The 27,443-nt window shown below is 37.5% G+C and overlaps 2 protein-coding genes across 2 annotated transcripts in view; one reads left to right on the plus strand and one right to left on the minus strand.

Moving 5' to 3' along the window:
• Positions 1 to 12,009, plus strand: part of LOC149302264 (endothelin-converting enzyme-like 1) — a 37,799-nt gene extending 25,790 nt beyond the window's left edge. The window contains exons 7-17 of the mRNA XM_089482699.1: positions 1,293 to 1,391; positions 1,915 to 1,989; positions 2,736 to 2,839; positions 3,499 to 3,557; positions 5,577 to 5,628; positions 6,419 to 6,486; positions 6,910 to 7,034; positions 8,466 to 8,531; positions 9,704 to 9,799; positions 10,482 to 10,558; positions 11,910 to 12,009. Of these exons, the coding sequence (XP_089338825.1) occupies positions 1,293 to 1,391; positions 1,915 to 1,989; positions 2,736 to 2,839; positions 3,499 to 3,557; positions 5,577 to 5,628; positions 6,419 to 6,486; positions 6,910 to 7,034; positions 8,466 to 8,531; positions 9,704 to 9,799; positions 10,482 to 10,558; positions 11,910 to 12,009 (921 nt within the window). The remainder of the gene's footprint in view (positions 1 to 1,292; positions 1,392 to 1,914; positions 1,990 to 2,735; positions 2,840 to 3,498; positions 3,558 to 5,576; positions 5,629 to 6,418; positions 6,487 to 6,909; positions 7,035 to 8,465; positions 8,532 to 9,703; positions 9,800 to 10,481; positions 10,559 to 11,909) is intronic.
• Positions 12,010 to 15,413: 3,404 nt separating this feature from the next.
• LOC149302265 (intestinal-type alkaline phosphatase-like) lies at positions 15,414 to 25,082 on the minus strand. The gene is made up of 11 exons (XM_089482391.1): positions 25,025 to 25,082; positions 24,274 to 24,390; positions 23,638 to 23,753; positions 22,523 to 22,697; positions 21,703 to 21,875; positions 20,749 to 20,883; positions 20,326 to 20,395; positions 20,004 to 20,138; positions 17,123 to 17,314; positions 16,310 to 16,426; positions 15,414 to 15,694 (listed from the first exon to the last, which is right to left on the minus strand). Exons 2-11 carry the CDS (start codon positions 24,353 to 24,355, stop codon positions 15,414 to 15,416), a joined length of 1,476 nt encoding a protein of 491 aa, XP_089338517.1. The 5' UTR covers positions 24,356 to 24,390; positions 25,025 to 25,082.
• Positions 25,083 to 27,443: the final 2,361 nt, after the last annotated feature.

The raw sequence follows: 27,443 nt of genomic DNA on the forward strand, positions 1-27,443 counted from the left end.
AAATAATTTTCTGTATTTAAATGTTATACATGTTATTCTTTCATTATACTTTTTTATCCTGCAAACTATTAACCATTTTAGTTGCCCTCTTCTAAACTATGCCAATTTTATTCTGGGTAAGGGATCTCCAGGTCTATACACAATTCTCTATGTAAGGTCTAACCAGACATATATAAAGTGACACAACCACCTTCCTGCTACTAATGTCTGTATCTATACAACTCAGCACCCTGCTTGCTTTTTGTTGCATTGCCTGCTTACCTTTAAGGCCTACTCTCATTTGTTATCACTTACAGAACAGTGCCACAAATGCAGTATTTTGGGGGTTTTTTACATCCCAAGTGAATAACTTTATATTTATCAATGTTAAACTGCAGCTGCTACATGCTTCACCATTTGTCTAATTTACCTAAATTAGCTATTTCACTCCACTGGGAAGCCTTCCCTATTGCACGTGGTTTTATTGTCTGCAAAAAGACATATCTCACATTTCAGACCTTTGGCAAAATCACTAATTAAAATCCACATCTTGTACGTGCAAAACTCATTGAGAAAGTCCTGACAACTTGTCCGAGCAGTATCATGGAAGTGTAAGAAAAATGAGGGAATATATGTATGCAGCACCCCCTGCTGGTCAAAATACCTTACAACAATTTGTGAAAACACAAGTTAGTGAACATGTACTAATGACTGCGGTCACTATTAGTACATTTTGTGTGGCAAAATACACAAGGATATTCCATTGGTTTCCAATGGGAACTTTGCTCCATCTTAGTTTGTTTGTTTATTTAGTGTTTTTACCGATTCCCTTCTGTGCGTTGGGGAAAAATTGAGTAGTTTAAATTTAGGTCAGAAATCAATCTTTGTTCGTTGACAAGCATCTTCAACAGCTTGTCAGTTTCATCCATTTTACAGTTATTAACTGAGAAATTGTGCATAAAAAAGAAAGTATTGTTATGGCTTATGGTAAAACAGGCTTACAGTAACACATTGTATTATGCCAGTTCTAGGTTCGGTGAATAAATCAGTTTCCCACATACTGTTTCATTATGCTGTTAGACACTCGCACACTGCTATCTAATGCACAACAGCTTACTAAGTGGTGCTGCTTGTTTAGATTACTGGGAAGGTTTCAATTAATATGCTGAGACTTATTTGTGGCTTCTCTTTATCCAGGCACTGCTTCTAATCGTATGTAGGCAGACATGCATTATAGTGATGAGACTCTGCTGACAGGTTCTATGGTACCTGCAGGAGCTGACAGATCTTTCGATACCTTTTTACCGCTGTAGGTTCACCAGCTAGTTGAAGACATCAAACAGATACTGGATCATAGGCTGGAAGAACTGGACTGGATGGACAAGGAGACCAAAAAAGCAGCTAAAGAAAAGGTGACAGATGGTCTTAGTATAAGAAACATATGGGGCAGAGGCAAATGAAGACATGAAAGCCTTTGTATAGCTTTCCTTGAAAGCCAATCCTTCCACTGGACCACATTCAGTGGTCCACATGCAAGCTCATGTCGTAGTAGGACGTTATGTGGTCTTAGTTGGGAAACTTACATTATTGTTCCCATGGGCACCAGAATCTATCCTTGAACCTATTCCTTTGGTCCCCCGCCCACTTGCTGCTGGCAAATTCTATGGCATGTCATAGAATATTGCAGCCTCATTATTATTACCACCTAGTACACCCTTTACCTACTGTATATGTGACAACATGTTAATAATTATGAAAAAGTAATGGTGCCAGCTCAGAAACAGTCAACGTGCAGACCTCTTTTGTCTTGTGGGATCCCGTTGAGTGACAATGTTAATACAGCGTTAAACCCATGAGATGTTTCCCTTTCAATCACATGCTTGCAGACTCCCAGCTTCTTTCTAACTGCTCTTTGTTCTTTTTGTTGGCGTGCAGCTGAAACACATGATGGTGATGATTGGCTATCCTGACTTTCTCTTGAAGCCTGATGCCTTAGACAAAGAATATGAAGTGAGTTTTTGAACCACTTATCTAGTCTTATAAAATGTGTATATGTACTATCTGCCACATGTATAGCCAGCAGACAAAATATTATATCCTCTAAGATGGTCACCAGAATAACCGCTATACCTAAAATTCTGCAGTCTCCATGCTTTAGCTCCATATTTGACTTTTTACTCCATCTTTTATGCTGTATTATATAGAGGTTATAGTGCCATAATGTAGTAATTCCCTGTATTTATAAAATATATAAATTCTACATTTTACTTGCTACTTGTAGGTTGCAGTATGTTGGGGTCTAGTTTTGAATGTCATCCGGCAGCCATACCCCTACGAAAGTTTTTCAACTGTTTGTATGTCCTCCCACTAATGTGACCACCTCAGTTCTCCTCTATATTACACAATTCCAGCTCTTCTTCTCTTTCCCTCTCTCCTTCTCAGTTCACCCAATCCTTTTACAACTAGGGATATCACAATGGGAATGAAATAAAACTGCTGTGGCTTTGTGACAGATATGTGACAAATCCAAGTATGAACAAATCCAACTGATCATCTGTATAGACCACCTAATATTAACAATATTTCTTTATTTCTCCAATCTGCCTTATCTCTTTATTTTTTTTCACTCTCCATTTTTTCCATGCATTTTACCCAGTGTCTGTTTAATTATTACCTGTTGGTCCAAACCCAAATTAACATGCGTGATATTTTACTGAACACTCTCCACCCCGCTAACCATCCCATTTATATTCCAGTTTGATGTCCACGAGAAGACCTATTTCCAGAACATTTTAAACAGCATTAGGTACAGCATCAAACTATCAGTTAAAAGGATCCGTCAAGAAGTGGACAAATCAGCGTACGTATATTCTAGTTGTAGGCTGCATGTTGTGCTAAACCACCACCGATTTAATGACCATCAACTAATGAGTTAGTGGATGGTTCAAGTAGTGTAATCGAATCAGAGCATTGAAATGGACGATCAGCCCCATATCACATTGTTCTATGAATTAAGACTGGAAGTAGTATTGGTTTGTTAGAAGTATAAACCAAATAGTGTAGAGATTAACAAAACAGATGCCATGAACTACAAGTTAAGATATGAGTACACCGCATGTAAGTGAAGACAAATCTAAAACATATTAGAGATTACAGAAAAGAAAAAGTTGTAGAGGCTAATACACTAAGGGAATTTAAACATGCATGGGATATGCATATATATATATTGCATCTAAGACAAAACTTATTAAGGTTTGAGTCTTTACAGCATGGTCTTTATCTGTAAAGTCTTTACCTAATGGGCTGTCTAGGATGATTTCTATCTGCTTTAAAGTTCTGTTTCTATATTCTAAGTATAGATAGGAATACATTTGAATAGCAGGGAACATTTGTTCCATCAATAAAAAAGCAATGGTAATTAACCAGAATGTGAGTATGTCATTAATGTTAGTTAATGAGGGTTAAAGCATTTGGTATTGGATGATGGCATACTAGTATAACGTTTACCATGTCTTACAGGTGGCTGCTCCCTCCACAGGCTCTAAACGCATATTACCTCCCCAACAAGAACCAGATGGGTGAGTGCCGCAGAACGGTCGCTGCTAAATGTTTCCATGTTTAATGTATTAGTGAAGTCTATACTAGCGTTTCCGGCTAAGTACCTCACCATAAACACATTTTCCAACTAATTACCCTTTTCTTTTTAAAAGAACATCAAAATAGCAAATGTTTTCTACAAAAAAATCATTAATGGGTATTTTTGTCTCAGCAATGGCCTGTGGGGCAGATTAGGCAATTGCATATAAAGCAACTATGGTATTGACTATACTTACTTATGTCAAGAGATTCTATTGTTCTATTGTTGGGGTCTAAGAATCCATTCCTTTACTGGACCACAGCTATACCGACACAATATCTTGCTAATTCAAATATTGTAATTCTAGAAATAATGATTTGGAGAAAAATATAATAAATACTTTCTTATTAATTTCACCGTAATGATTTGTGTGTTTGTCAAGGAATTTCCTTAAGCCTAATTTTTTTCTTTTTTGCATGTTGGTGTGTTAGCATCCATACATGAATTCCTTGACTATTTTCTAATTACAAAATTCCTGTTGCTTGGGAATGTTCGTTTTATATGATAATATAAAATATTATAGACCTCTCCCATCTCCATCGCAGTAGCTCTACTGCCACCTCTCTGTAATCCTGTGTAACTGCAACATTAACTATTCCCAAGCCTGGTAAACCCAGCCATTTGCTTTTTGTACAGCAAGAAGTCAATTAGACTACACATATAGTGTAGTGAGGTTGTACGTCACATAGAGGTAATATGATGGGTATATTTAATTTACATAAAAAGTCAAGTACCAAATTATATTTAGCAGTCCACTCGGATGTAGTAGGTTCTATTATCAATGAAACGGCGAGTTTCATGAAATATCTGTGCCAAATAGTGTTGCGTTAATTGACAAATTACCCTTTAATGTTAATGGAACTTGGCGTGAACTAATAGCCCTTGGCAGCTAACTTGATTGATATTATAGAAAGAAAAAAGTTTAACCCTGCCGAGTTAACCATAGCAATCTGCTCCTCGTAGTTTTAACATTGCCTTGTCCAAGTTCTGTCTAAACATACAACCACAATTACCAATAACGTTTATTAAAAAGAATATTTAATTACATTTGGCAACCGTCTTTGGCTACCCGAAGTTAATGATGCAGAATATAACCAAAAGGTTTTTAGTAACAGCAATGCAAAAAGCCAAGACTACTGAAATTAACTGATATATCTAATCTAAATTATATAAAAATAGTATTTATATTTAGGTAAAAATCCCTAGATCGTTCATGCATTCATATTCAAAAATCTATAGATTCGTTAGATTTGTGATATATGCATTTTCACTTGATTTACTATTCTACAAAAGGAAGAGCTGAACCAGACAATGTATGTCAATGGAAACAGCCAGTTTAGGGTGTAACTGAGTGATAAATGCGTTGTGTATGTACCAACGTTATCTACCAGGTTAGATGCCCTCCTGTTAATAACTTGCTTTTCTTGTTGTTAGACGTTCTGATTTTGCTGGTAAAAATGGAACAGCGTACTTAGATACTATGTGTGGGTTCTGTGGTATATGATCCATTGCAGTAGCCATGTGATATGGCATTATAACTAGTGCACGGAGAATCCTATACAATGTGTTAAGTGAACGCTTTCAACCCTTACAGATAATCTATGGCATGTTTTTCTTTGTTTGTTTGAGCACATTCTTTTTTTTCAAATACTAGGCTGGGAATTAGCCGTCCCAAGCATTACCTTTTATAGTAATAATAATATAATACTACTATTATTAATAATACTAATAAAATCATAGTATTATTAATAATACTAATACATTCATAGTATTTGTTTTTGTTTTACTTCAAAGGCATATATATTATTACATTTAAGACAATATAAGCAGCGTGCCGCTATCGGTTTTGTATACTGTTGATATACAGTGAATTAGGGGAAAAAAATTATATGTTTTTTATATACAAAAAAATGCTTTCTATAGTAATCTAAAGGCCCCCATTAATCTCTTTTTCCTGCAGTGTTCCCAGCTGGCATTCTACAACCAACACTGTATGATCCTGACTTCCCTCAGTAAGTCTTCAAGTTATGTTTCCCCAAGTGGCAAAATTCGAAAAATAGCTTTATTGGGGGGGGTTTTTGCCTTCTTTTGGGTCAGAAACAGTAAGGATGGGCAAAAGGGTTGAACTTGATGGACTTTTTTCAGCTTAAGTTACTATTTTATTTTGTTACATAGCAGTACTTTGCACATTGGACATCTAAGTGTGATTTCATTGAAGCGAGGGTCCATCACATGCAAAATTGAGCATGTCATTGTTTTCACTGACCACACGTGACAAATATTTTCTGTAATTTAACATCTTATTAATTTAATTATTTTCACTAATTTTATGTGTTTCAATGTCTACGTGACAGTTTAAATTCTTGCATTATTTAGATAAAGTGATGTCCTTTATTTGGACACTAAATTTGGTAGTCATGCATCCTCAAGCTTTTCTTTACCTGCATTTTATTTGTTGCCAGATCAACAATCTGCCCCCAGATTAGATGTTTGCTAACCATACAGTGAGCCTGAGGGAACTATGGAGCTAGTAGCCCAGAAGCTTTCCAGATATATATATATATATATATATATATATATATATATATATATATATATTGTGGTGTTAACCAAAAATGATCTAACACATAAAAAGCCATTATTGTGATGGTTCCCTTGTACTAATAAATAAAGAGTGCAAGTGAATAGATGGCTTGAGGTCTAGTGCCAGTGAGACATGGTCATCAATGGCTGTCTAAGGTTTATCTGGATGGCTAGCAAGGCTATCATGGCTTCTTCACTTGACATACTTTGTTTCTGCAGATCTTTAAACTTTGGTGGAATTGGCACCATCATTGGACATGAGCTCACACATGGATATGATGATTTGGGTAAGCTGTTTTATGGCTACAATACACCACCACATGTAAGAAATTCCATCCCTTGACTTATTCTTCATACATCAAAAAAATAAACCACTCTGTTAGGTTTTTTCCTCTTCATTCATTTCATTAGGAAAATCATGAATAAATAAGTAATCATCAGAAAATTAGTACTTAGCATTAGATTAGATCATGCCCCATGTAACATATTTCTCTGATTATCCACAATTATATTTGAGTTTTGGTAAAAATTATTCTAAATAGTGATTTTAATTATGCTGATATTTTCAAAAATGGGAATAAAGCATTAAAGCATAGATTGCTGTGATTAAAGACCTTTCATTGTTTGATGTGTGTGTTTATTTAAATAATTGGGTGCTGTTTATCTAATCCCCTCTGTGCTGAACGGTGTTTTTTGTTGCTGGATGGTAGGTGGCCAATATGATTCTTTTGGAAATCTTGCTTACTGGTGGACTGACGACTCCTTCGGCAAGTTCATGAGGAAAGCAGAGTGCGTTATCGACCTGTATGATAATTTCACTGTCTATAATCAGCAGGTGAGGGTTTCTTATTTTGTACCTCTATATTTTATTTATTTATGATGTATTATTTTTATAATATTTTTGACATTAGCTTGTTCCAGTAAAACAATGCTGTTAAATAATTTCCCCAAAAGATGGTCATTTTAATTTTATTTTTTTATTTTTACTTTAAGCAAAACCGTCTAAAGCAGCTTTTCTCAAACTATTCACAGCTGGGCAAGGATAAAAAGACTTTCACTTGGAACTAATTTAATATATTAACATACATTTCCATTGCTCTTGGCTTTCTGTAAAATAGGTATATATATATATATATATATATATATATATCAAATTATTATTATTATTTAGTGTGTAATTATGCATAGCCAATACTGCCTGGAAAGGGTGAACTCCGCACATCCTACATACGCATGGTACCGGCCCCACCATTAACAAAGGGAAGGAATACAAAAGAATAGAAAAGTAGAAACTGGAGATAAGAGACTCTGTGTGATGCAAACTAATGTATTATTATTAAATCTAACCCAGAAAGACAAATATGTTCCTGGCAGAGCTGCTTCTTTTCCATTAAACATCTAAAAATGTCCGTTATTAATGTATTTTTTCAGCATACCAGACCCATGTTTATTCATGAATCTCTTGTAAACTGAAATTTGTATTAGCAAAGTGACAATGTGTTATTATACCTGTTAAATATCTCAAAATAATTTTACTTTTTATGTGTGAAATCAGGAATTACATCAGTTATTTAATTTATTTCTACTGCAGAGGCTGTGGTGAAGTACAATGTGAGAAAGCACATCTCACGCAGGCAAAAAATTAAAAAGTTATGAGGCCAACACTTTTCCAGTTACATATAAAGAGCGATTCTGGTGCAAATTATTAAATTTGATCGTGTCAGCAGAAACGTTCTTTTGGTTGTTATAGTAATTACATCACTTTTACTACTCTGCGCTAGACTTGCTCTTCATACATAACCCCTAGTTTAGTTTAAAATAAAGTTATGTGCAGGAACATCCAATCATTAAAATATGTTAAATTGTTACTATTGTTGAGAAGAGCATGTCTTTGTTTCAGTAATATCGTGTATATTGTTACCCACAGATATCTAATGGGTGACTTACAAGTATTTGTTTATTCGCATGAAGAAAAGTAGGTTTTTTAAGTGTCCTCCTGCTATTTACTGGTGTTGGTTGAAGTGCCTTCATATAATTTACTGCTAATTGGTGGTTTTCTGAGTTTTATTCTCCTCTTTGATTGTTGGCAGTTTCAGTAACTAAGATGCAAAATGACATTATGTCTCTCAGTGACTGATGTTTGCAGTAAATCTTACGCAGCCCCCCTGGTCTCTCAGTTTCATTGTAAACCTGTATTTCTCAATAATTGGTAATCTATAAACACGCTCTATCAGTTATCTTTGCAAATAACACTGTTTCTTTTTAGGTTAATGGAAAACTCACTTTGGGGGAGAATATAGCAGACATGGGTGGTCTCAAACTTGCATATTATGTAAGTGTGTTATGTGTATTAAACTACTCATAGTAGAAAAAGCTATTTATGTATCATTAGTAGTCAAAAGTGTACCGTAGGGTTGTTTTAATTGTACTCCGTTAATTGGTATGCAGTAGGTGTTGGGGCAGCTTCCTTCCATGCAAAGACAACCAGTAATACACTATATGGCCAAAAGTGTGTGGGCACCTGACCACCACACCTATATGACCTTTATTGGGTATCCTATTCCAAAACCATGGGCGTTAATATGTAGTTGGTGCCCCATTTGCAGCTATAACAGCCTCCACTCTCCTGGGAGGGCTTTCCACAACATTGTGGATTGTGTTTGTGCACATGCAGCCAAAAGAATATTTGTGAGGTCACACATTGGTGTTGGACGCAATCGGCGTTCCAATTCATCCCAAAGGTTTTCAATGGGGTTAAGGTCAGCGCCACTAGATTTTCTTCACACCAAGCTTGTCAAGCCTATGGACCTTTGCACAGGGGCACAGTCATGCAGGAACAGGAAGGGGCCTTCCCCAAACTGGTGACACAAAGTTGGAAGCATACAATTGTCTAAAATGTCTTTGTATGCTGTAGCATTAACATTGCCCTTCACGTGAACTAAGGGGCCTAGTTCAAACCCTGCAAAATAGCTTATCCTAAAGTGCCATGTTTAAAGTCACTGAGCTCTTTAATATTACTGTCAATGTTGGTCTTTGTAGATGGCTGCCTATGTGATTTCATATACCTGCTAGCAATGGATGTGGCTGAGACAACTAGACTCAAATATGGAGGGGTGTCCACAATGTTTGGTCAAATAGTGTAAATGCTTTGCAATTTCTAAGTCTGATAAAATTATCTAATAGCTAAGATGCATCCGAGTGCAAGCTAAATATAATATTAACTCCCCATGGGGGCAGCAAAGTTAAACAAACATATGCTTCCATCATGGAATCTGAGGGCTTAAGCACAATCATTACACAATGTCATGGCTTTAAATAGTATAGGAGGTTTTGAGGAATTACAGGTTTCAAAGAATTATGTGTGTAAAGGAAGTAAAGTATATATATATATGGGAGTAAAATTTTTCAGAGTAAAATAAAGTATTTTTGCAGTAAAAATTATATTGATGAGTTTATATATATTTTTTTACTTAATTTGTCACGTCACTGCATGTCATTTTCTAGGCCTACCAAAAGTGGGTGAGAGAAAATGGCCCGGAACGACCATTGCCCCGTCTGAAATACACTCATGATCAACTATTTTTCATTGCATTTGCACAGGTAAAATGATATCCTATTGAAGCTCTACTACAGGTTTGCTTAACCCAGCCAAAAGTGGAGGAATGAGGGGTATTACATTGACCTCTGCTGTGCAGTAAGTTTGTGCAGGTGTTAGAAGCCCCCAAGACTTATTGGCACACAAGAGGATCAAACTCTTTGCTAATTACAACTGCTTTTAATGAACAGACCTCTAAGGATAGGATATTCCTTACTAAAGCTGTCTCAGAATAATTTAATAGATGATGGTAAATTCTACCACATATGCATAGTGATGATGTTATCCTAATTCAGTCCAAAAGTGCTCCGACCTGTTAGCCTTCCGCTGGTGGAAGTGTCTAGTAGAACAAGCTAGACTTGCCCTTCACTTGCCACGGAATATAATGCGTACTGATCTTTTGTGGACAGGTGACCTTCACTGATAGTTCAAGTCTTTCATATCTCAGTGTCTCATCCCAGGCCTTTGGCCAAGAGAAAAAGTATGATTGATGCCATTATGATTTACAGATAAATACCCCAAGGCTGCTGTAAACCTGCTCTCTGTGTTAATATATTACTAATCTTTTTCAAGGAAAAGGGAATGAAGACACTCCTTGATGACAAAATATCATAACAATATAACCACGTTATTTTGTGTTTTCTTTTTTATTGAAAAATGTATAAAATATAATTCTTCTACATTCAGAACTGGTGTGTAAAGAGGAGATCCCAGTCCATATACCTGCAGGTCCTGGCTGATAAACACGCTCCTGAACCATACAGGTATGTTTAACATATTAAATCCTAATTCAGGGAGTAGGTGGATGGCACAATAACGATGAACAAGAGACAATCTAAGTTGCCTGGCTACATACAACTTTTGTCTTCAGTAGAACATAATTAAGGACCTTATACAATGTAATATTTGTAAAGAAGTTATAATAGGGGGCTTGTTTTAAGCTCCGATATCAGTTCCTTGTTTAGTAAGTCTTCCAAGTTTTACTAGTGCTGTGGGCATAAAAGCACACACAAATTTGATATAGCAGAGGTGCTATGCTGTAGTTGCCAACAATCCTGATTTTGCTGGGACAGTCCCAAACAGTGGGACTTAAATCCTGACAGCTTTGTGTCTGTTTCTTGGAATCGTTGACAACCGTACATGCATAATACAAACAAAATGGGTACTAAGGATGTGTAAATGGGCAAAACAAGCATGTTCCTTAATCTATGCATTACATGGTTGATTTGTTACTGTTTGTTACTATTATGTAGGATTTTTTTTCCACTTTTTTGCACCACATTTCTTACTGTTTTGATTAAATGAATATTTATCAAAAGTCAATTCTGTAATTAGATGATATTAGTTTTTTGTTAGTTTTGTTTCCAGTGAGCATCCAGTGAGAAACATTGTGGCTTAGTCCACTTCCTGGAACTAGGACTGCTGTGTGCGCATACATAGGTGCCGGAAACTGGTGCTGTTGTGTGCACATGCATAGGTGCCGGGACTGTTGTGTGCACATGCATAGCTGCTGGGAACGGGGACTGTTGTGCGTGCATGCATAGGTGCTGGAAACTGGGACTGCTGCGTGTGCATGCATATCTGCTGGGAGCTGAGACTGTTGTGTGCGCATTCATAGGTGCTGGCACTGTTGTGTGCACATGCATAGCTGCGGGGAACTGGGACTGTTATGTCCGCATGGATAGGTCTCGGGAACATGGACTGTTGTGTACACATGCATAGGTGCTTGGGCTGTTGTGTGTGAATGCATAGCTCCCGGGAACATGGACTGTTGTGTACACATGCATAGGTGCCAGGAATTATTTTTCTTTACTTAAAGGAAAATATTACACTGATTTAAAAAGCTGTGAGATAAACATCTAGTCATAAATTTGGAAGTCCGTTGCATGCTCAACAGAACAGACAAAGAATGGGAGTGTAAAATGTATATTACAGATAACTTGATAAATACTGCATGGCGTATAAAAATGTTGACATAAAACTTGTTCAGCTTTATACTATTCTGGTTAATGTGTATTTTTGGTTGGCACCTTAAGAAGTGCAAATTGTAATCTAACCATTAAACCAAATCTAACATTTTTAATTAATTAAATTAATTAATATTTTTCCCCTCAGGGTCATTGGAAGCGTCTCCCAGTTTGAAGAATTCGGCAGAGTATTCCATTGCCCCAGAAACTCCCCAATGAACCCATCTCACAAGTGTTTTGTATGGTAACCCTCAGACAAACTGGTTTTGTTGGTTACAGCGCCTCTAAACCGTCTGCGCAGACATCTCCTGCAACAGGAGAAGAAAGATTGACCATGTCCATTATAACCACAGGATGGGATACCGACCCACAGAGAACATAGCACTGCTCTCACTGGACCTGGAGAGGATGGGTTATTTGGCCATTTGTATGTCCCTGGGGGCACTCACACTCGCGCACAGATAAGGATCCAGTGTGCCCTTCACTCAGAAGATGGCATGTGGGATTGGCAGATGGATTACTTCTAGCCAAAACTGTGTTGTCTAAAATCAATAGCACTTAAATGACTTAACCCATGTTATGACACTACCTTGGCGCTGCTCCTCTCACTGCCTTCAATGTGGCATAAAGTAATACAAATATAAATTGTGCTGTTTTGTTTAAGGAGCTCTGTTAGACGTATGTGTGTTCCTGATCAGAATAACGGTGCATGGGAGTTATGGATTACCGCTTATAATGTCATAGACCTTGTCAGTACATATGACACATTGCAGTACATCATTACCCACACTGCTTTGGAGAACAGCCTCGTTCATCGTCCTCCACAATAACCTGCGACGGATTCCATGCTATCTGCACCCCTAGGTGGCACCAGCAGTTCATACAGAAGATACAATAAAAGGAGAAAGTGAGTGCTGTACCATCCAGGCACTGTAACCATTAACTGCTGGAACAGAATACATGCTACAAGCAACAGTTCTAAGCAAGTCAGTTTGGAGCTTTTTATTACATTATCTAAAAGATGATTTGTTGCTGCAGAATACAAGTTATTTAGTTATGTTCTTCCCAAGCTAATTAGAGTTGTGTCTTTACCGTCACACGTCTTCGGTGCAAAGTACAGGAGTCTCTGATTTGCAGTAATACTTTGTTCTTAAGGAAACAAACAGTTTATTGCTGTTCAAACTATTAACCATTAAATCACCGAGACAAAAGTGGCCCAATTTTTTGTGGTGGCATGCAATCCTTTTAGATTCATATACATTCAGGTTGTAACACACTTAACTCCCCTGGCCAGTTCTGCATCATTAAGGTCATCACATGAATCAATTTATATTTTAGCTATGAATACTTTGTCCCAAGCACAGAACTTACTTTGCAAGTAAAACATTCTACAGACTAGAGCTCTGTCTGAACCAATTGGCTCTCCTGTTCTGATTGTAAACCTTCTAGTACAAATCTACTTATAAGCTCACTTCCGTGTCAGGAATATTTTGGAATCGAGAATGGTTTCCCACAACTTGATACACATTCAGAAGTTTGTTCTTTAACATGGATTAGTGGTTTTCTTTGTAGCAGATGGTCGTGAATCTGTTATTACTGTATATTTGGAACTTACCATTGTAGCTACCATTGATGCAACAAATTGTCACTTTTTAATCCGATTTAAAGTTCACAAGAGCCACAGTAAACATCGTTGGACGTGCTTGATGCAACAATAAAACCTCTCCCAAGCAAGTCAGCATTTAAGATTGTATGTTTCCTATTGTGAAGTAAGGTAAGACAATAATGTGCTAATAATACACAGATTTAATAACAGCCTTTTAAGAAGTGGCTAGAAATGTGAAATAGGATATCTGATAAAGGAAGCGATACATCATAACATCCCCAGATTACCACTGTGGTGGGATGCAGATCTTTTGAGTACTGTAACTGGAAAGAATAGAAATAATTTGGTTATCTAGATATTATATTTTTGGATCATACATAGTTTTGTTTCACTGGATCTCACCAGTAAAACACATTTGTCTGTAGGGTAGTTGGTATTATTATTTATTGTTTAATATAGCGCCATCATATTCCACAGCCCTGTACAATGGGATGATTTTTACTGTTGCCAGAGGATTCTTGCGGGTTCGTATATATATATATATATATATATATATATATATATATATATATATACATTCACAACAGGCTCCATTACAGTAAAAGCTAGAAACAACATTAAGGTTCTGGAAAAACAGCTACCTGGCTGTAGCACAACCTATGCTGCATGATTGTATTAAATCCCTGAGTTTTGTGTACATTCTAAATTTCTGAATCATGGGGAGCCTATCCTTACTGTATATGTGCCTCTTGGTTTGAGAATTGAATAAAGCTGTAAGACTTTTTTAATTGTGTCACACATGTCACTTGTATGCATATGAAATATATATTTATTCACTGTAGCTGTTTCAGTTTCATCTAATTGGCTTTGCTGTCCAATATATAATAGGCCAGCCCCTCCAATTTCTCTCTTTCACTCTTTCATCATCTCTTTGCGTAGCATTGCTAATAAACTAAGAAGGTAATTTTGTAACAGGATCTGGGATGTACATGTTTTATGCCATGCAATATTGCCCTTGCATGTTTGTTACATGACCATAAGGACAAGGGTCAGAATAATCACAGCCGTTTTGCTGCCTGAGGACAGGGGGCAGAAGAATCAGTGCTCCAAGCATAAGTGCAAATATTGTAACATCTTTATTTGATGAAGGTGGGTAACCATTTCGTAATGAGAGTAAAAGCCAAGACTCATTTTCCAAGTATATGACAAAAAGCGTGTGGAAACCTGACCATCACACCTATTTGAGCTTACTAGACATCTCATTCCAAAACCATGGAGTTACCTCTCCCTTGTGACTATAATAACCTCCACTCCTCTGTGAAGCCTTTCCACAAGATTGTGGAGTGTATCATCTGTTGGAATTTGTGTCCATTCAGCCAGAAGAACAGAACATCTGTGAGGTATTCAAAGGTATTCATCGGAGTTAAGGTTAGTGCAGGCCACTTGAGTACCTCCCCACCAAACTCATCAAACCATCTCTTTATGGACCTTGATTTGTGCACAGGGGCAAGTCATACTAGACCAGGAAAGCATCTTTTCCAAACTGGGGCCACAAAGTTGGAAGCACAGCATTGTCAAAAATGTCTTTGTATTATGTAGCATTGACATTACCCTTCACGGGAACTAAGGGGCCAAGCCCAAATCATGAAAAACAGCCACAGACCAGGCAGATGAGTTTATTCATGTTTTGAGTACATAACGAAAAAACACAGCCATTACTGAGATGCATCAACAGAAACACAAATCGGCTGCCAACCATTGGAAGCAGTCATTCCAGATTGCATAATTGAAGGCAGCATACCACCTTAGTTTTAGGCCAAAATACATCTCTGCTGTGATTACACTATTTTACACATACAATCCAAGATATTTCGCTTATTTGTAATGTAATATTTATTTCATTCTCGCACTTATTTATTGTACTTTTCTTAATTCTAGCCTGTATTCTGATGCATAGAATGTACAACATTTATATGAATCTTTTGGGAAAAACTTTATGATCGGTGTATAATTGCCTGCTCTTTCAAGCTGCGTCGTATGTGGATATCACAGATTGCATTGAGAAAGAAACTGCCACAGAATAGGCAGTAGAAGCAGTAGTCTAGTGCCTGTGGGCATAAACGCTTCATTCTTGGGTCGTTCAGGTGGGCAGTTTTTGTAAGGTGATAGACATGCTGCATATGCCATAACATGTGCAATGTATGTTTGTTCCTGCACACCATGAAAGAGATGGGCCATTGGACCCTTGGAAAATATGGCCACATCTTCTCCTCCATGTGTTTCAGAATCCAAGGGCACAGCTGCCTGTTGCATGTAGTCATGTCTCTCTAAGTGGAAAAAAAAAGACAATGGGGGAAATATCTTAGAAACCAACAGGACTATAATAATTCCACAACCAGGCTAGCTATGGCAACAACCAATTGAAAGCTTGTAGGAACAGAAAAAGAGAGGGGTATGTAATCAAAACATTTAAATACATAAAGTGATTTACCAAGTAAAAAATTAAGGTAAAATTATCTAAAACTAGAGGGTCAGATGTTTTGATGTAAGCAAGTATTACTTCACTAAGAGGGTGGTAGATGAGCCTCTCAACAGAAGTGGTAGCAGTTAATACAATGAGGGAATTTAAACATGCATGGGATAGGCATGAAGATGTCCTGAAAACAATGCAGGGCCAAGTACTAATAAAGTGTGAGGATCTTATAGCAGGAAAAATTAATGGGTAAAATGGTATATTGTGACCTTTCGTTTAACTTTGTTTAATGTTTCATTTATAATATAACGTTTTTTGTTTAAAATAAAGCAATTAAGAGCCTACAAGTAAAGAAAAACACTAAAAGTATTGACCCATATAAACAGTATCTTCATGCCTGGCTTAGAGAGCCAGCCTTTACAAAAATACAAATTACGTTTGAGTGCAGATAGCAAAGAAGTAACTTTACCGCTGGTAATATTATCCACATCGGGTCGTCCGGTTTCTGTCAAGATGAATCCTGGCCCATTGGCATATAAGATAGATGTATAAGATTTTGTGTCATCAGCTTTCTTGGGTGCAAGGCCTGTCCATAACAAGCAAAAAAAACATAATTCCTCTTAACCTGAGCTGTGCATCCTAATAATCATTATTAAGTTAATAAGCTCCAGCTTCTCACACTCACGTATACTGACATTTATATATGTACACACTTACATGTACAAACTCACTCCATACATAACACATTTACATTTATGAAACCCTCCCAGCTTACCTACCTTTGCAGTCTCAGGAGGAGGTTCTTGCCTTGTGGTCCAGCAGCTGATGACAGCTCTGGTCTCCTTCTTCCTTGTAGTCGTCACACGCTGCTGGCATCTGAGCTCCGGGATATGACTTAATATCCCTGGACTCAGACACCGTCAGCGAGCTGGGACTGAAGGAACACTGATGTTCTTGAGACTTATAGCTAGCTAAAACTTAAATATCAGTTAAAATATCTAATCTAAAAGAAAAGCAGCCTATCAATGGAATCAAGCAAGTTCATCCTATAACCTTAACTGAATATTCAAAATTCATTAATACAAAATCTTGAAATTATTGGATTTGTTTAAAAAAACATAAATTAAAAAAATGTATCTCACTAATAAAAATTCATAATAAACATTCTGGACAAAAAGTATTGGGACCAGAACCTGACATGTGCAGTGTGAACAAATATGGAACCATGAAATATGGGTCTGGTATTCAAGCATTTCCAGGGTTCGCCCCGCACATAACTTACCAAATATGCTGCTACCCCGGTAAGTGTATCCTCCAAAGCTGAAAACATGAGAGTGGTCAGCCGTCACCACAGTCAGTGTATCTGTCTCATCAGCGAGCTGACCAGCTCTTTCGATGGCATGGTCAAACATGACACCTTCAGTTAGTGCTTGCTTGGCTTTTCCATCATGATGCCCTTGGTCTATTCTACCTCGTGCTGGTTATAACAGAGAACAATATTACAATATGCACACTAAGAGAACAGCCTGCAATGACTTTTAAACTATGTGAGCCATTTTAAACGTACAGTATGCTGCCAATGCACTGTAAGCTCTTCTCAAGAGCCCCCTTATGGCACACAGCATACCTGGAAAACATAGATTCTCATCTACTGATCTTATTACATCATTGGATTAATGGAACATGTTCCCTGTTCCGAATCACAACCTTTTCATTACAGATCTTCATATAACAGTAAACAAGAATAATACAGAATACATAACCCAGAAATACATCCTTGGACCTGGTATCTATTTATTAAGGTTATGCGTGATCATTCCTTTTGCTGTCGGTAAGGGCTTAGGGCTATGAAGAAATAAAAGGAAATCAATGGGCTCCGTGTGAGATTATTTCTGTTAGATCTCCATTTCGTACTGGGAAATTGACTTCACATATTATGTGCCCGTATATTATGTGTACGTGTATTTATGCATAATGCACATTGCCCTGTGTAATCTCTCTGATAATGTATTCATGGGGAGATTTCAGGCCATATGGAGGAAGACCCAGCACTACGCAGATGATCACATTATTTAATTCCCAGCTGTCTTTTAGATCTACCAAAGATTATTCACAGATAATAGAAGACACACTCCTTTTGTTCTTGATGGCAAAGGTCACGGCAAACAAAGTTCAAAGAAGAAAATGACTTCATGCCACTAATAAAACCATAAATACCTTTACACTTTACTGCCCCCCCCCAAAAAAAAATCAGATGTGCAATCTTGCTCGGTGAACCTGATACTAGATCCGACGGAGAGTCACAGCTCTTCTCATGTTTCTTAGAAAATTCTAAAAGCAGTGAATAAGTTCCTTACAAAGTGCAAAGTGGCTCTTCAATTATGGACCTGCCATAAATATTCCCAAGTATGATCAATAATGTTTTTGCGGTCTCAAGACAGATACTCTGTTTAAACAGGTAGGAAGAAATGTAGTCTTCAGTGAATCATTTACTTATTCCAAGAGAATCCTATCAGCTCTTCATGAAGGCCCTTAACCTGGAAGAACCAGACAGGACTCGGTAGGCATGTCTGACACACACACAAAGATTAGGCCTAAAACCAATAGCTTGGGCAGAGGTTACTCTATGCCTAAGAGCACAAAAATAATACTAAGGATATTTGAGAGGTCATTGCAAATGCAACAGATTACTCCTATATGTTTATATGAGCCACATATTGCAGGGCAGCATTTAAAGCGACACTCAAGCCATGATATGCAGTTTATGCACTTTAATGCATATGAGTGGTCCCTTTAAATGTTCCTAATGCCCCAGCTGCAAATGCATGGGGGGGTTCTGTGGACCCCCTTTCTCTGTCCCTAGCTATTTGTCATTCACTGATGTGCTTAGCCAACCACATCCCCTTATGACACATGACATATTTACCGCTAGTCAGCTCTAGCGCTGGCTTGGCGTACATTACAGGGAGTCTAATTGATTTCAAAGGGGGTGTTTCTTTGCCACTGATTGGCTGCTTCAAACTCTGGAGCTGCAGCTTAGTATTTTTTTTCAAATGTAAAGTACTCAGTACTTTAATATGCATTATTCTTTGGAATAACTCAATAGGACATAGGTTCAATAGGTTAGCATTTTGTGAAAATTGTGTGTTCTGGAAAACATGGAAAAAATGCATAAAACTATTGCAAGTAATGCGCTGTTTTTTACAAGAATGCTAACCCCTTCTTGACCAGGGGCCTGTTTGGAGCATTATTTGTTATTTCTGTGTAACCTGCATTTGTGCCAAGCGCCATGCACCAGGAAGCTGGCACTACCAGCTCCTACTGACAGAGGAGACCCCAGGTTGTCTAGCAATAGCTTGATCTGTCATGTATTGGCTGGTCCTCCCAGGTCCAAAACATGGACATGCTATTATGCTCTTGCTCATCTTGACCATGTTTTTTAGGATACAGTAACTTTGGCAATAAAGGGGCTAACTATTGGTAAATATTGTATTAAAGGAACAGCCTTATTTTCATGGTTAAATGCTTTTTAGAATACATTTTGCATGGACTCGAGTGAAATGAGACTTCCGTCTCAATTAATTGCTCCTCAGCTGCCCCTACTGAACGCAGGGAGAAAACCACGGCACACGTTCAGTAAATCAATAGGAGAAACAGAAGCCAATCACATGTATGATATCTTACACTGATGTTTGTTAACATAACTGAAATAGATTGCTGCTTTAATGACTTCAATGGGAGTGTAAAAAAAGAACAGAAAAAGAGCACAACAAACATTAGAATAATGTCTTCGGCCTCTATTTACTCGAGCTACTGTAGCTATAAATACTGTATGTGTATACACACAAGACTGGATTTTGCACTAGACAATGAGTAGCATCTTTTTAGCTGTGCTGAGGAAGGTAAAGGGGTGAAATGGAATTAAGAACCACATATTTTGTATTTTGGCTCAGCTCCATTTAATTTTCATCCACTTTCTGTCTATGACATAATAGTATGCCCTATGGCCCTTTGTAGTTTTGAGTTTAGAGATGCATGAAACGTAAAGTTGTTCCTATATGATATATACACTCACACACCTATATGCAGATGATAGTAAGCTCTTGCTGTCCTGTGATATATATAATATCACTGGAATGAAGGCGAGAATGAACATGACTTATCTTCCACAAAGAGGTAGAACCCATTGGGGTTCTTCTGAAGCAGCTGGATGGCTTTCTCAGTCAGCTCGACAATGGATGGATCGGAGGAAGCATTCCGATTTAACTCGTATTTCATGTCTCCTGGCTCGAACAGACCTACAAAAATGCAATAAGCAGTCATACTTACAGTCTCGTCATACAAAAGGAATAACACCACCCTACAGAATAATCCAAGCAATCGGTGCTTATTACTTAATAGATTGTTCAATACTGATAAGGTTTACAAGGATTTTCAGTGTGAGAATATACAGTATATACATAACCTCAATTCCATGATCCATACCCATGACAAAAGTCACAGAAGATTCATTGATCTTGTTCATCTGCTCCTTATTCCATACATATTGAGCCCCCTGTAACAGACCAGATTCAGTCATTACTACTATAGTCCCATCCATAAATATAAATCTTTGGAACCACCATTTGTAGCCATGATGGACATTGTGCAACAATGCTATGCAGAGTTTAGTACTATAAATACAGCAACAAAAGGTCCCACGACAATATGCTTAATGGACACTATTCTACGCACATGTACCTGAAGTGACTGGATAGTCAGGGTTTAAATTTAAGAACTAATGCAATGTGTGGAATTTTAATTTACAACAAATAGCTTCAAGCATTTGATGAATGCAATCTACCTCATTTACCCAACTAGCTGTAATCATATTTACCATACATGCTATATACATATATATAAACCCACCTTGTGTTTCTTTAGCCATTCCTCTATTAGGTTCCTGCCATCTTTTCTTTGCCCATTCTGATTCGAATCCATTGGATATTCAGGATCTGGGGTTCCTGTTGGAGTCATGTACTTTCTTCCACCTCCCAGAATGACCTTAAATATTATTTAACCATTAAAAACACAGGGTTATTATGTAACTTTTATCAAGAGTACAACTACAACTTTATTTTGTGGATGGAGCAAAGACGTGAAATTGCACTGCAGGTCTGTTCTTAGGTTGGACAAAACCTAAAACCAGGTTTCAAAGAGTCCCTTGATGTAGACCTTTTCCTTTTCCGATAAACTGAAGGTATGCAGAACAAACAGACTCTTCAACATGTTGTGCACACAGATTATTTTGTGCCTCAAAAATGTTTTCATCGCTCAGGTTTATAGTGATTTAGCAGATTTAGGTTTCTGTTGCGTTGGCTATTGTCGTAGATCTTGAACCTATGCCACCTGGTCCATCCTTTTGCTTGTTACTTAACTTTTTACTTAAGCTATGGTGCCTGTCTCAGCTAACAACATCACCAGTTGGTTAATACCTGGTGCCACTCAGTAAATTCAGTGAAGCAGCCCCATAGACCTAGGGACTCAACCTATTCTTAGACATGATTCCTGCAGGTATAAAAATCCCTAATGGCACAGTGTTAAGCATATCATCTGTTAAGCAGTTCGTATTTGTTAATCATACAACAGTTTTTACCTTTAACTGCTTTTACCTTTTGGATAAAGACAGAATTATTAAGCCCCAGAGAGATTTTCTCTGTCCACATGATGGCATATATAACAGACCCACAAATCCATCTGGTATGGTATCAATAGGGAAGCAGAGTGTGCACTGCCGTCATGTCATTGCTGTACCGCCATAGAATTAAAATATCAATTGGTTATTCTTTGATTTATGAATTATACATGTGATATTGCACTCACATCAATATCTACATTGTGAATTAGTTGATGAGCAATATCCAGACAACCAGAATCCAGAGCATCTTTGGGCATGTTGGCATCTGAATACCAGTCCCTATCAGCAGAGTAAGCGTAATTACCGGAGGGGGAGGCATGCTGGACACGTGTTGTTGTAACTATCCCCACTGACTTTCCTGTAGAGAAAGAGGAATCCAAGAAAAGGCCATCTGAGAGCTGCTCATCAATACAGAAAATTGCCTGATGATTGTCTATTGCTGTGTTTCCCCTTAGCTATCTGGATAGATACTTGGCATACAGTATATATATATATATATATATATATATATATATATATATATAATGTTATAGAGTAGCTACAGTATATTAATAAGCATATATTAATATGCATTTAAAACATATCAAGATATCTCTAATTGCTATTTTTGCTATGTGGGGTGCATAGTGTGTACCAGCTCTAAAATGCATGCATTTTACATTTCAGACCATCAAATCTTTCATCTAACCTCCATTACACATGACTAAATCAAATGTAGACACAAAACATGAACCAATTAATCACACTGCACATGCACTGTAAAGCAAAAATAAACCTTACCAAGGATGCTAAACCCTTTCAATGCTCAAACATATTATAAACCATAAAAGACATACTGCTAATCCTGCACTACTTACACATTACTAAGCGATAGCCCAAAATTGGCAGTGTTCTGGGATCTCAGTCAACCCAATTAGAAACATGTGTCTTGTTGATATAATTGGTGGTTCAGTAGTTTTGCCAATCTCAAGGCAAACAGTTTAAAGTAAGGACTACAGACTGTACCTGCTGCCTTTGCTCTCTTGAGTATGGACTGAACTTCATTGCCTTTCACAGTGTTGCAAACAGAACGCTTTGCTGCAGAGCTCAGTCCAATAGTTCCATAATTGCCTTTTACCCCACAAAGGTAAGCAGTAGCTGTGCCTGCACTATCAGGAACCTGGCGGTCCACATTATATGTCTACGGGAAAAAAGACAATTTTTATTTTCAAATATTTTTTGTAAGTCCAATGCCGTGGGTTTCCTTGCAGCTTTGAGTGTTTTGTCCTTTTTGTTTTGTTTTATTAAAAAAAATATATATATATTTATAGTAATGAAATGCCATATAACCCATCACACGGAAATTTAATTCCATTTAACTGCCTAGAAGGTCAGAATTCCACTTTGTCATGATTCTAGGGCTGCCTTGTTCCATATTACCACTATATCCCACTGCACCTTTTGCCCCATTGATCCAGTAGAGTGTTTGTGAGGTCAGGCACTGATGTTGGAGGAGAAGGCCTGGCTCTCAATCTCCGTTCCGGTTCACCCCAAAGGTGTTCCATGGCGTTGAGGTCAGTACTCTGTGCAGGCCACTCAAGTTCTTTCACACCAAACTCATTAAGCCATGTCTTTATGGACCTTGCTTTGTGCACTGGGACACGGTCATGCTGGAATAGAAAAGGGTCTTCCCCAAACTCTTCCCACAAAGTAGGAAGCAGAGCATTGTCTAAACTGTCTTGGTATGCTGAAGCATTACGATTTTCCAGTGGCGGTGCGCTTTACCACTTGATCTGACTGTGAAGTTCCTAAGGTCTGTCCCAGTATGTTTGTCCATATAGTGAATGTATGTGTATATATGTATTTTTTTATTTTTTTTTTGCTTATTTGTCACACTTAAATGTGTGACATTTAATAAAATGTCTGAAAAAAAGTACATTGTCATAACATATTTTTTTAGTAGGTAAATAAAGGCTCCAGGCCATAAAATATGTTTTTTTTAGTGAACCTATACTCACCTTCTGGAATTGTGGTCTTCAACAATTTAAATTCGTATGTGACAGTGTTCCCAGTAAGTTTGTTAGTGTGCATTAAAAAGTGGGTACTGTATTATAGTTATTTCCCAGATTCAATCATTTTACCTTGGACAGAGCAACATAGGGAAACGTGTCCATTGTCAGATCATTCTCCTCTCCCAGCTTTCCTTGTTGTTGCCCGCTCAGGATTCTAGTAGCTGTTACTGTGGGTATCCCCATACCTGGTCAGAAACATGGACACTGGGCTTATGATATATTACAATTGTTGAAAATATGTAGATGGTGCTAAGAAAATAGTTTTTTTGTGTATTAGTGAAAATACATGTTGTATTAAACTACTTTCAAGATGGCTCCTATCTTGTATCAAACACTTGTCAGTTTCAAATTAAGAAATGATGAGTGCTATCTGAGTGGGTTTTATGCTCCTTTGAAGAGGTGAGTATTGAGGTTCTTGAATACTGAGATGGAGAAAGAGAGCTTGAGGTTAGATCCAAGCATGTCACTGAGATGTCTGGCAGAGTGACAGTTTTTTTAAGGTTGAAAAAGGACGAGGTGACAAGGGCGAAAAGAGTGCCACAGTAAAGGCTGTTGTTAGGGATATTTTGTGATGAGGAGCTTTCCACTATGAAAACTATAGGACGCGATGTGGAAGGCAAAAGCAAACTGTGTGCGAAGCTTAACGAGAACAGAATTTGCAGTTAAATTACAAACGTAGCAGACATTGGTAAAATAAATTATTACCATCTCCTAAGAAGAGGATTAAGTTCTTTGCTCTGTGTTCAATGGGCATCAATTTCAAGGCTTTGTCAATGGCGGAAGACATTTTGTTGTTCCAGAATTGTGGGTTGCTCTCCTCTGCTGGCAAAAAGGAGACAACGACAAGCAGAGCTTTAACTCACTTTAACTTGCTAAAACATCAGTGTTTAATTATTAAAGGGTGAATTATCTAGGGAGTTATTCAGGAAAGTTGTAGTTTCAATTCCTCATCTTAGACTCGCGGTTTATTTGCGAGTCAGTACCTTTCATTCACCAATTACATTATGCGGTATGAAGGGCCACATCAGTCCTCCTTACTAGAGGAACATGCCAGCGTTAGCCCCTGTTAAGGAAGAAGAGGAGGTAGGGTGTTGAAACCACATCTCTATTTCTAACTCTCCCTTAAGTGAATACGCCTTTGTTGTGCAATTCCTAGATGAGAGTAGCAGAAAAAAAACCTTATTTCTGAAACGTTTTGTGTTTTCAGAAGGTGGATAAGATAGCAATAGTAGTTTCTCAATAATAATACAGACAAACTCTATCTATCCAGAATATGGATTTTCCAGTATATTACCGTAACTTAATTTGAATGATCACCAGCAGTGGTCTGCAAATGCTTATCACCTGCTAAACTATATATACATATAGATATATATATATACAAACTTAGTCTATCAGCTAGATTTAATTTGTAACTCATATTAAGAAAAGATTTTTTCAGAAGACTACAATTTACCTTGAATAGTGGCACCTAATGTGGTGGTACAAATCCAAAGTAGTAGCAATCCCAGACATCCAAGCTGTCCCATGGCTAAGCACAATGATCCTCTGCCATGCACCCTTTTCCTCGGCTGGTACGTAAGAAAGAGGGATTGCTTTACCAGGATCATGCACTTTGCTCTCTGAATCCAATCCAAAATTGAATGTCATTGGGAATCCATCCAGGATACTTGTGTACCAATTACTTTATGATCCATAAAACATCTTGGAAATTATCATTTGGGTTTTACATTTCCTTAAAATAATAAAACAATTACTATGACCAAATTGCCTCAGCAAGTCAAGAAATGTGGTTGGAATGAGTACCTTTATGTGTCAAAGTTAAGCGTACTGTAGGAGGCTACATATACACCAATCAGCCATAACATTATGACCACCTTCCTAATATTGTGTTGGTCCCCCTTTTGCCACCAAAACAGCCCTGCCTCGTTGAGGCCTGGACTCCACTAGACCTCTGAAGGTGTGCTGTGGTATCAGGCACCAAGACGTTAGCAGCAGATCCCTTAAATCCTGTAATTTTGGGTGCCAGGAAGCCAGTAAAGAGTAAATCCTAAATCTTTTCGGTAGTGGAGTATGTTTCTATTTAGTAAACCCAGCAACATGAAACATTTTTTTAAAGCCAGTTTTTTTTTCAGCTTTTGCCTCAATTTCTGTTAACATACTATTATTCTAGTCAAGCTATTATTCTTACTACCCTGACTTTAGTGCCAATCCATCTGATAGAAATGTACTATTTTGTGGTGCTGCGACTGAATTCTGCTCCTGCCATTCGTTTACACCAGCACTGATTCCATTAATGATGATGTTCTCTGGGTCTTTCATAAACACCTTTACAAGGCTACAGTGGCTTCACCTGCATGGTCCACTATTGGTCCCTAGAGCACTGGAGATCTCAGGGTAGATATGCAGATCCTGTACTATTACAGTTTGAGCTTAAATTACAACTTTATCCATGAATGACCTTTCACTTTTCTTTTTTCTTGACATGCATTGTGTGCTTAGACCAGGAGAAATACATAACATTTATATAAACATTTGTTTCCTATATTTGGAGCCTAGAAGTCTCTAAAAATGCAAAAACCCACCAGCACTCTTTCTGCAGTATCACAAGAGATATGCTTTTAGTCATTATCAAGCTTCTTCCCTGGACTGTGCTGGATCACCTCTGTTGATGGAAGCTTTCACATCCATCACTGATTGTAACCTGCAGTCTCCCTAACCCCTCTTTTTTTTTTACCAACTTCTAAAGCCATGTCACCAGAGAGGACACCTGCTCCAGAATGATACCCTGCAATTTGTCTCTAAATTTTCAGTAGAGGGCTTTTGTGGCTTTTCTTCCACCTTTTTGAGCAGCGGCTTTGTGTTGCAGGGGATCCACAATTCCTTATGGCTTTTTATCCAGCATGTATTTCTTAATCCCAATCTACCCTGCCTAATTCTTCTTTCCTCTCTATGTCAACATGTAAACAGCAGCCTATTGCTTAGATACGTAATATGCCGGGGAGAATGATAACTTATCACCTCCTGATATACTAGTACATGCAATCTTATTTCCTCATACTTGTTTTTATCATGCGACTGCTATGAATATGATTGCTACTTGTGATTGTATATTTTCTATAGATGTTTAGTCTATGATGTTTCTACTGCACATCTGGCTCAACCTTTCCGAGTCTGCTACTACCCCTTCTTTAACCTCTCCCTATGTACAGGCAGCGTTGCGTTTAAATTCTGTATATCTAAGAGACACACAGCAGCAGTATATATTGTTATAAAAAAGTTGTGTTTTCATTTAAATATGATTTATGGCCAAAGACGCTTTTGTGTTGAGGTTAGCTAGGGGGCAAGGCCTTACACTTGAAATTATGGGACATCATGCAATTAAGACGTTTACAATAAGAATATATTTTATTTACACGATTACTTTTTTGTATTTCATACACATTATTGATACTTTTAGGCATGATAAATGTTATGATGCATTCATGCTCACTAAACCAAGCTCCTAGATAAAAAAGGACATCAGGGGTGGTAATGGATTTGAGTCCGAAAGGGGAGCTTTTCCTCCTCAACAGACATTTGGAATGTATGAAATCTTTAAACGCTCCCTAAGAGGAAGAGTTTAACAATTGACATTTAAAGTGTTACATATTAGAATGCGGTTCGTTTATACCTTTTAGAATCGGAGATGGAACAAAATAGTGGACATACACAAGGGCAGAAGATTTCTGAGAAGGCAATTTATTTAAATATTTACAAACTTTCTTCTTTGATCCCACAAACATTTGCTTTTTTTTTACATTTCAGATCAAAGATATCAAAATATTACATGAACAAATAAATGAGGTTATTTTATCCAGGCAGGAATGCACATC

The sequence above is a fragment of the Sceloporus occidentalis genome, unplaced genomic scaffold, assembly GCF_023333645.1.
Source record: "Sceloporus occidentalis isolate IW3139 unplaced genomic scaffold, rSceOcc1.0.p SCAF_19, whole genome shotgun sequence".
Lineage (NCBI taxonomy): Eukaryota > Metazoa > Chordata > Lepidosauria > Squamata > Phrynosomatidae > Sceloporus > Sceloporus occidentalis.

Coding starts and splice junctions, on each gene's coding strand:
- LOC149302265 (XM_089482391.1), bottom strand. CDS start 24,355: ATGTCTTCCGCCATTGACAAAGCCTTGAAATTGATGCCCATTGAACAC. Junction 20,884..21,702: donor TTCACAATGTAGATATTGAT/GTGAGTGCAATA, acceptor ATAATATTTAAG/GTCATTCTGGGAGGTGGAAG. Junction 17,315..20,003: donor GTTCTACCTCTTTGTGGAAG/ATAAGTCATGTT, acceptor TATAACCAGCAC/GAGGTAGAATAGACCAAGGG.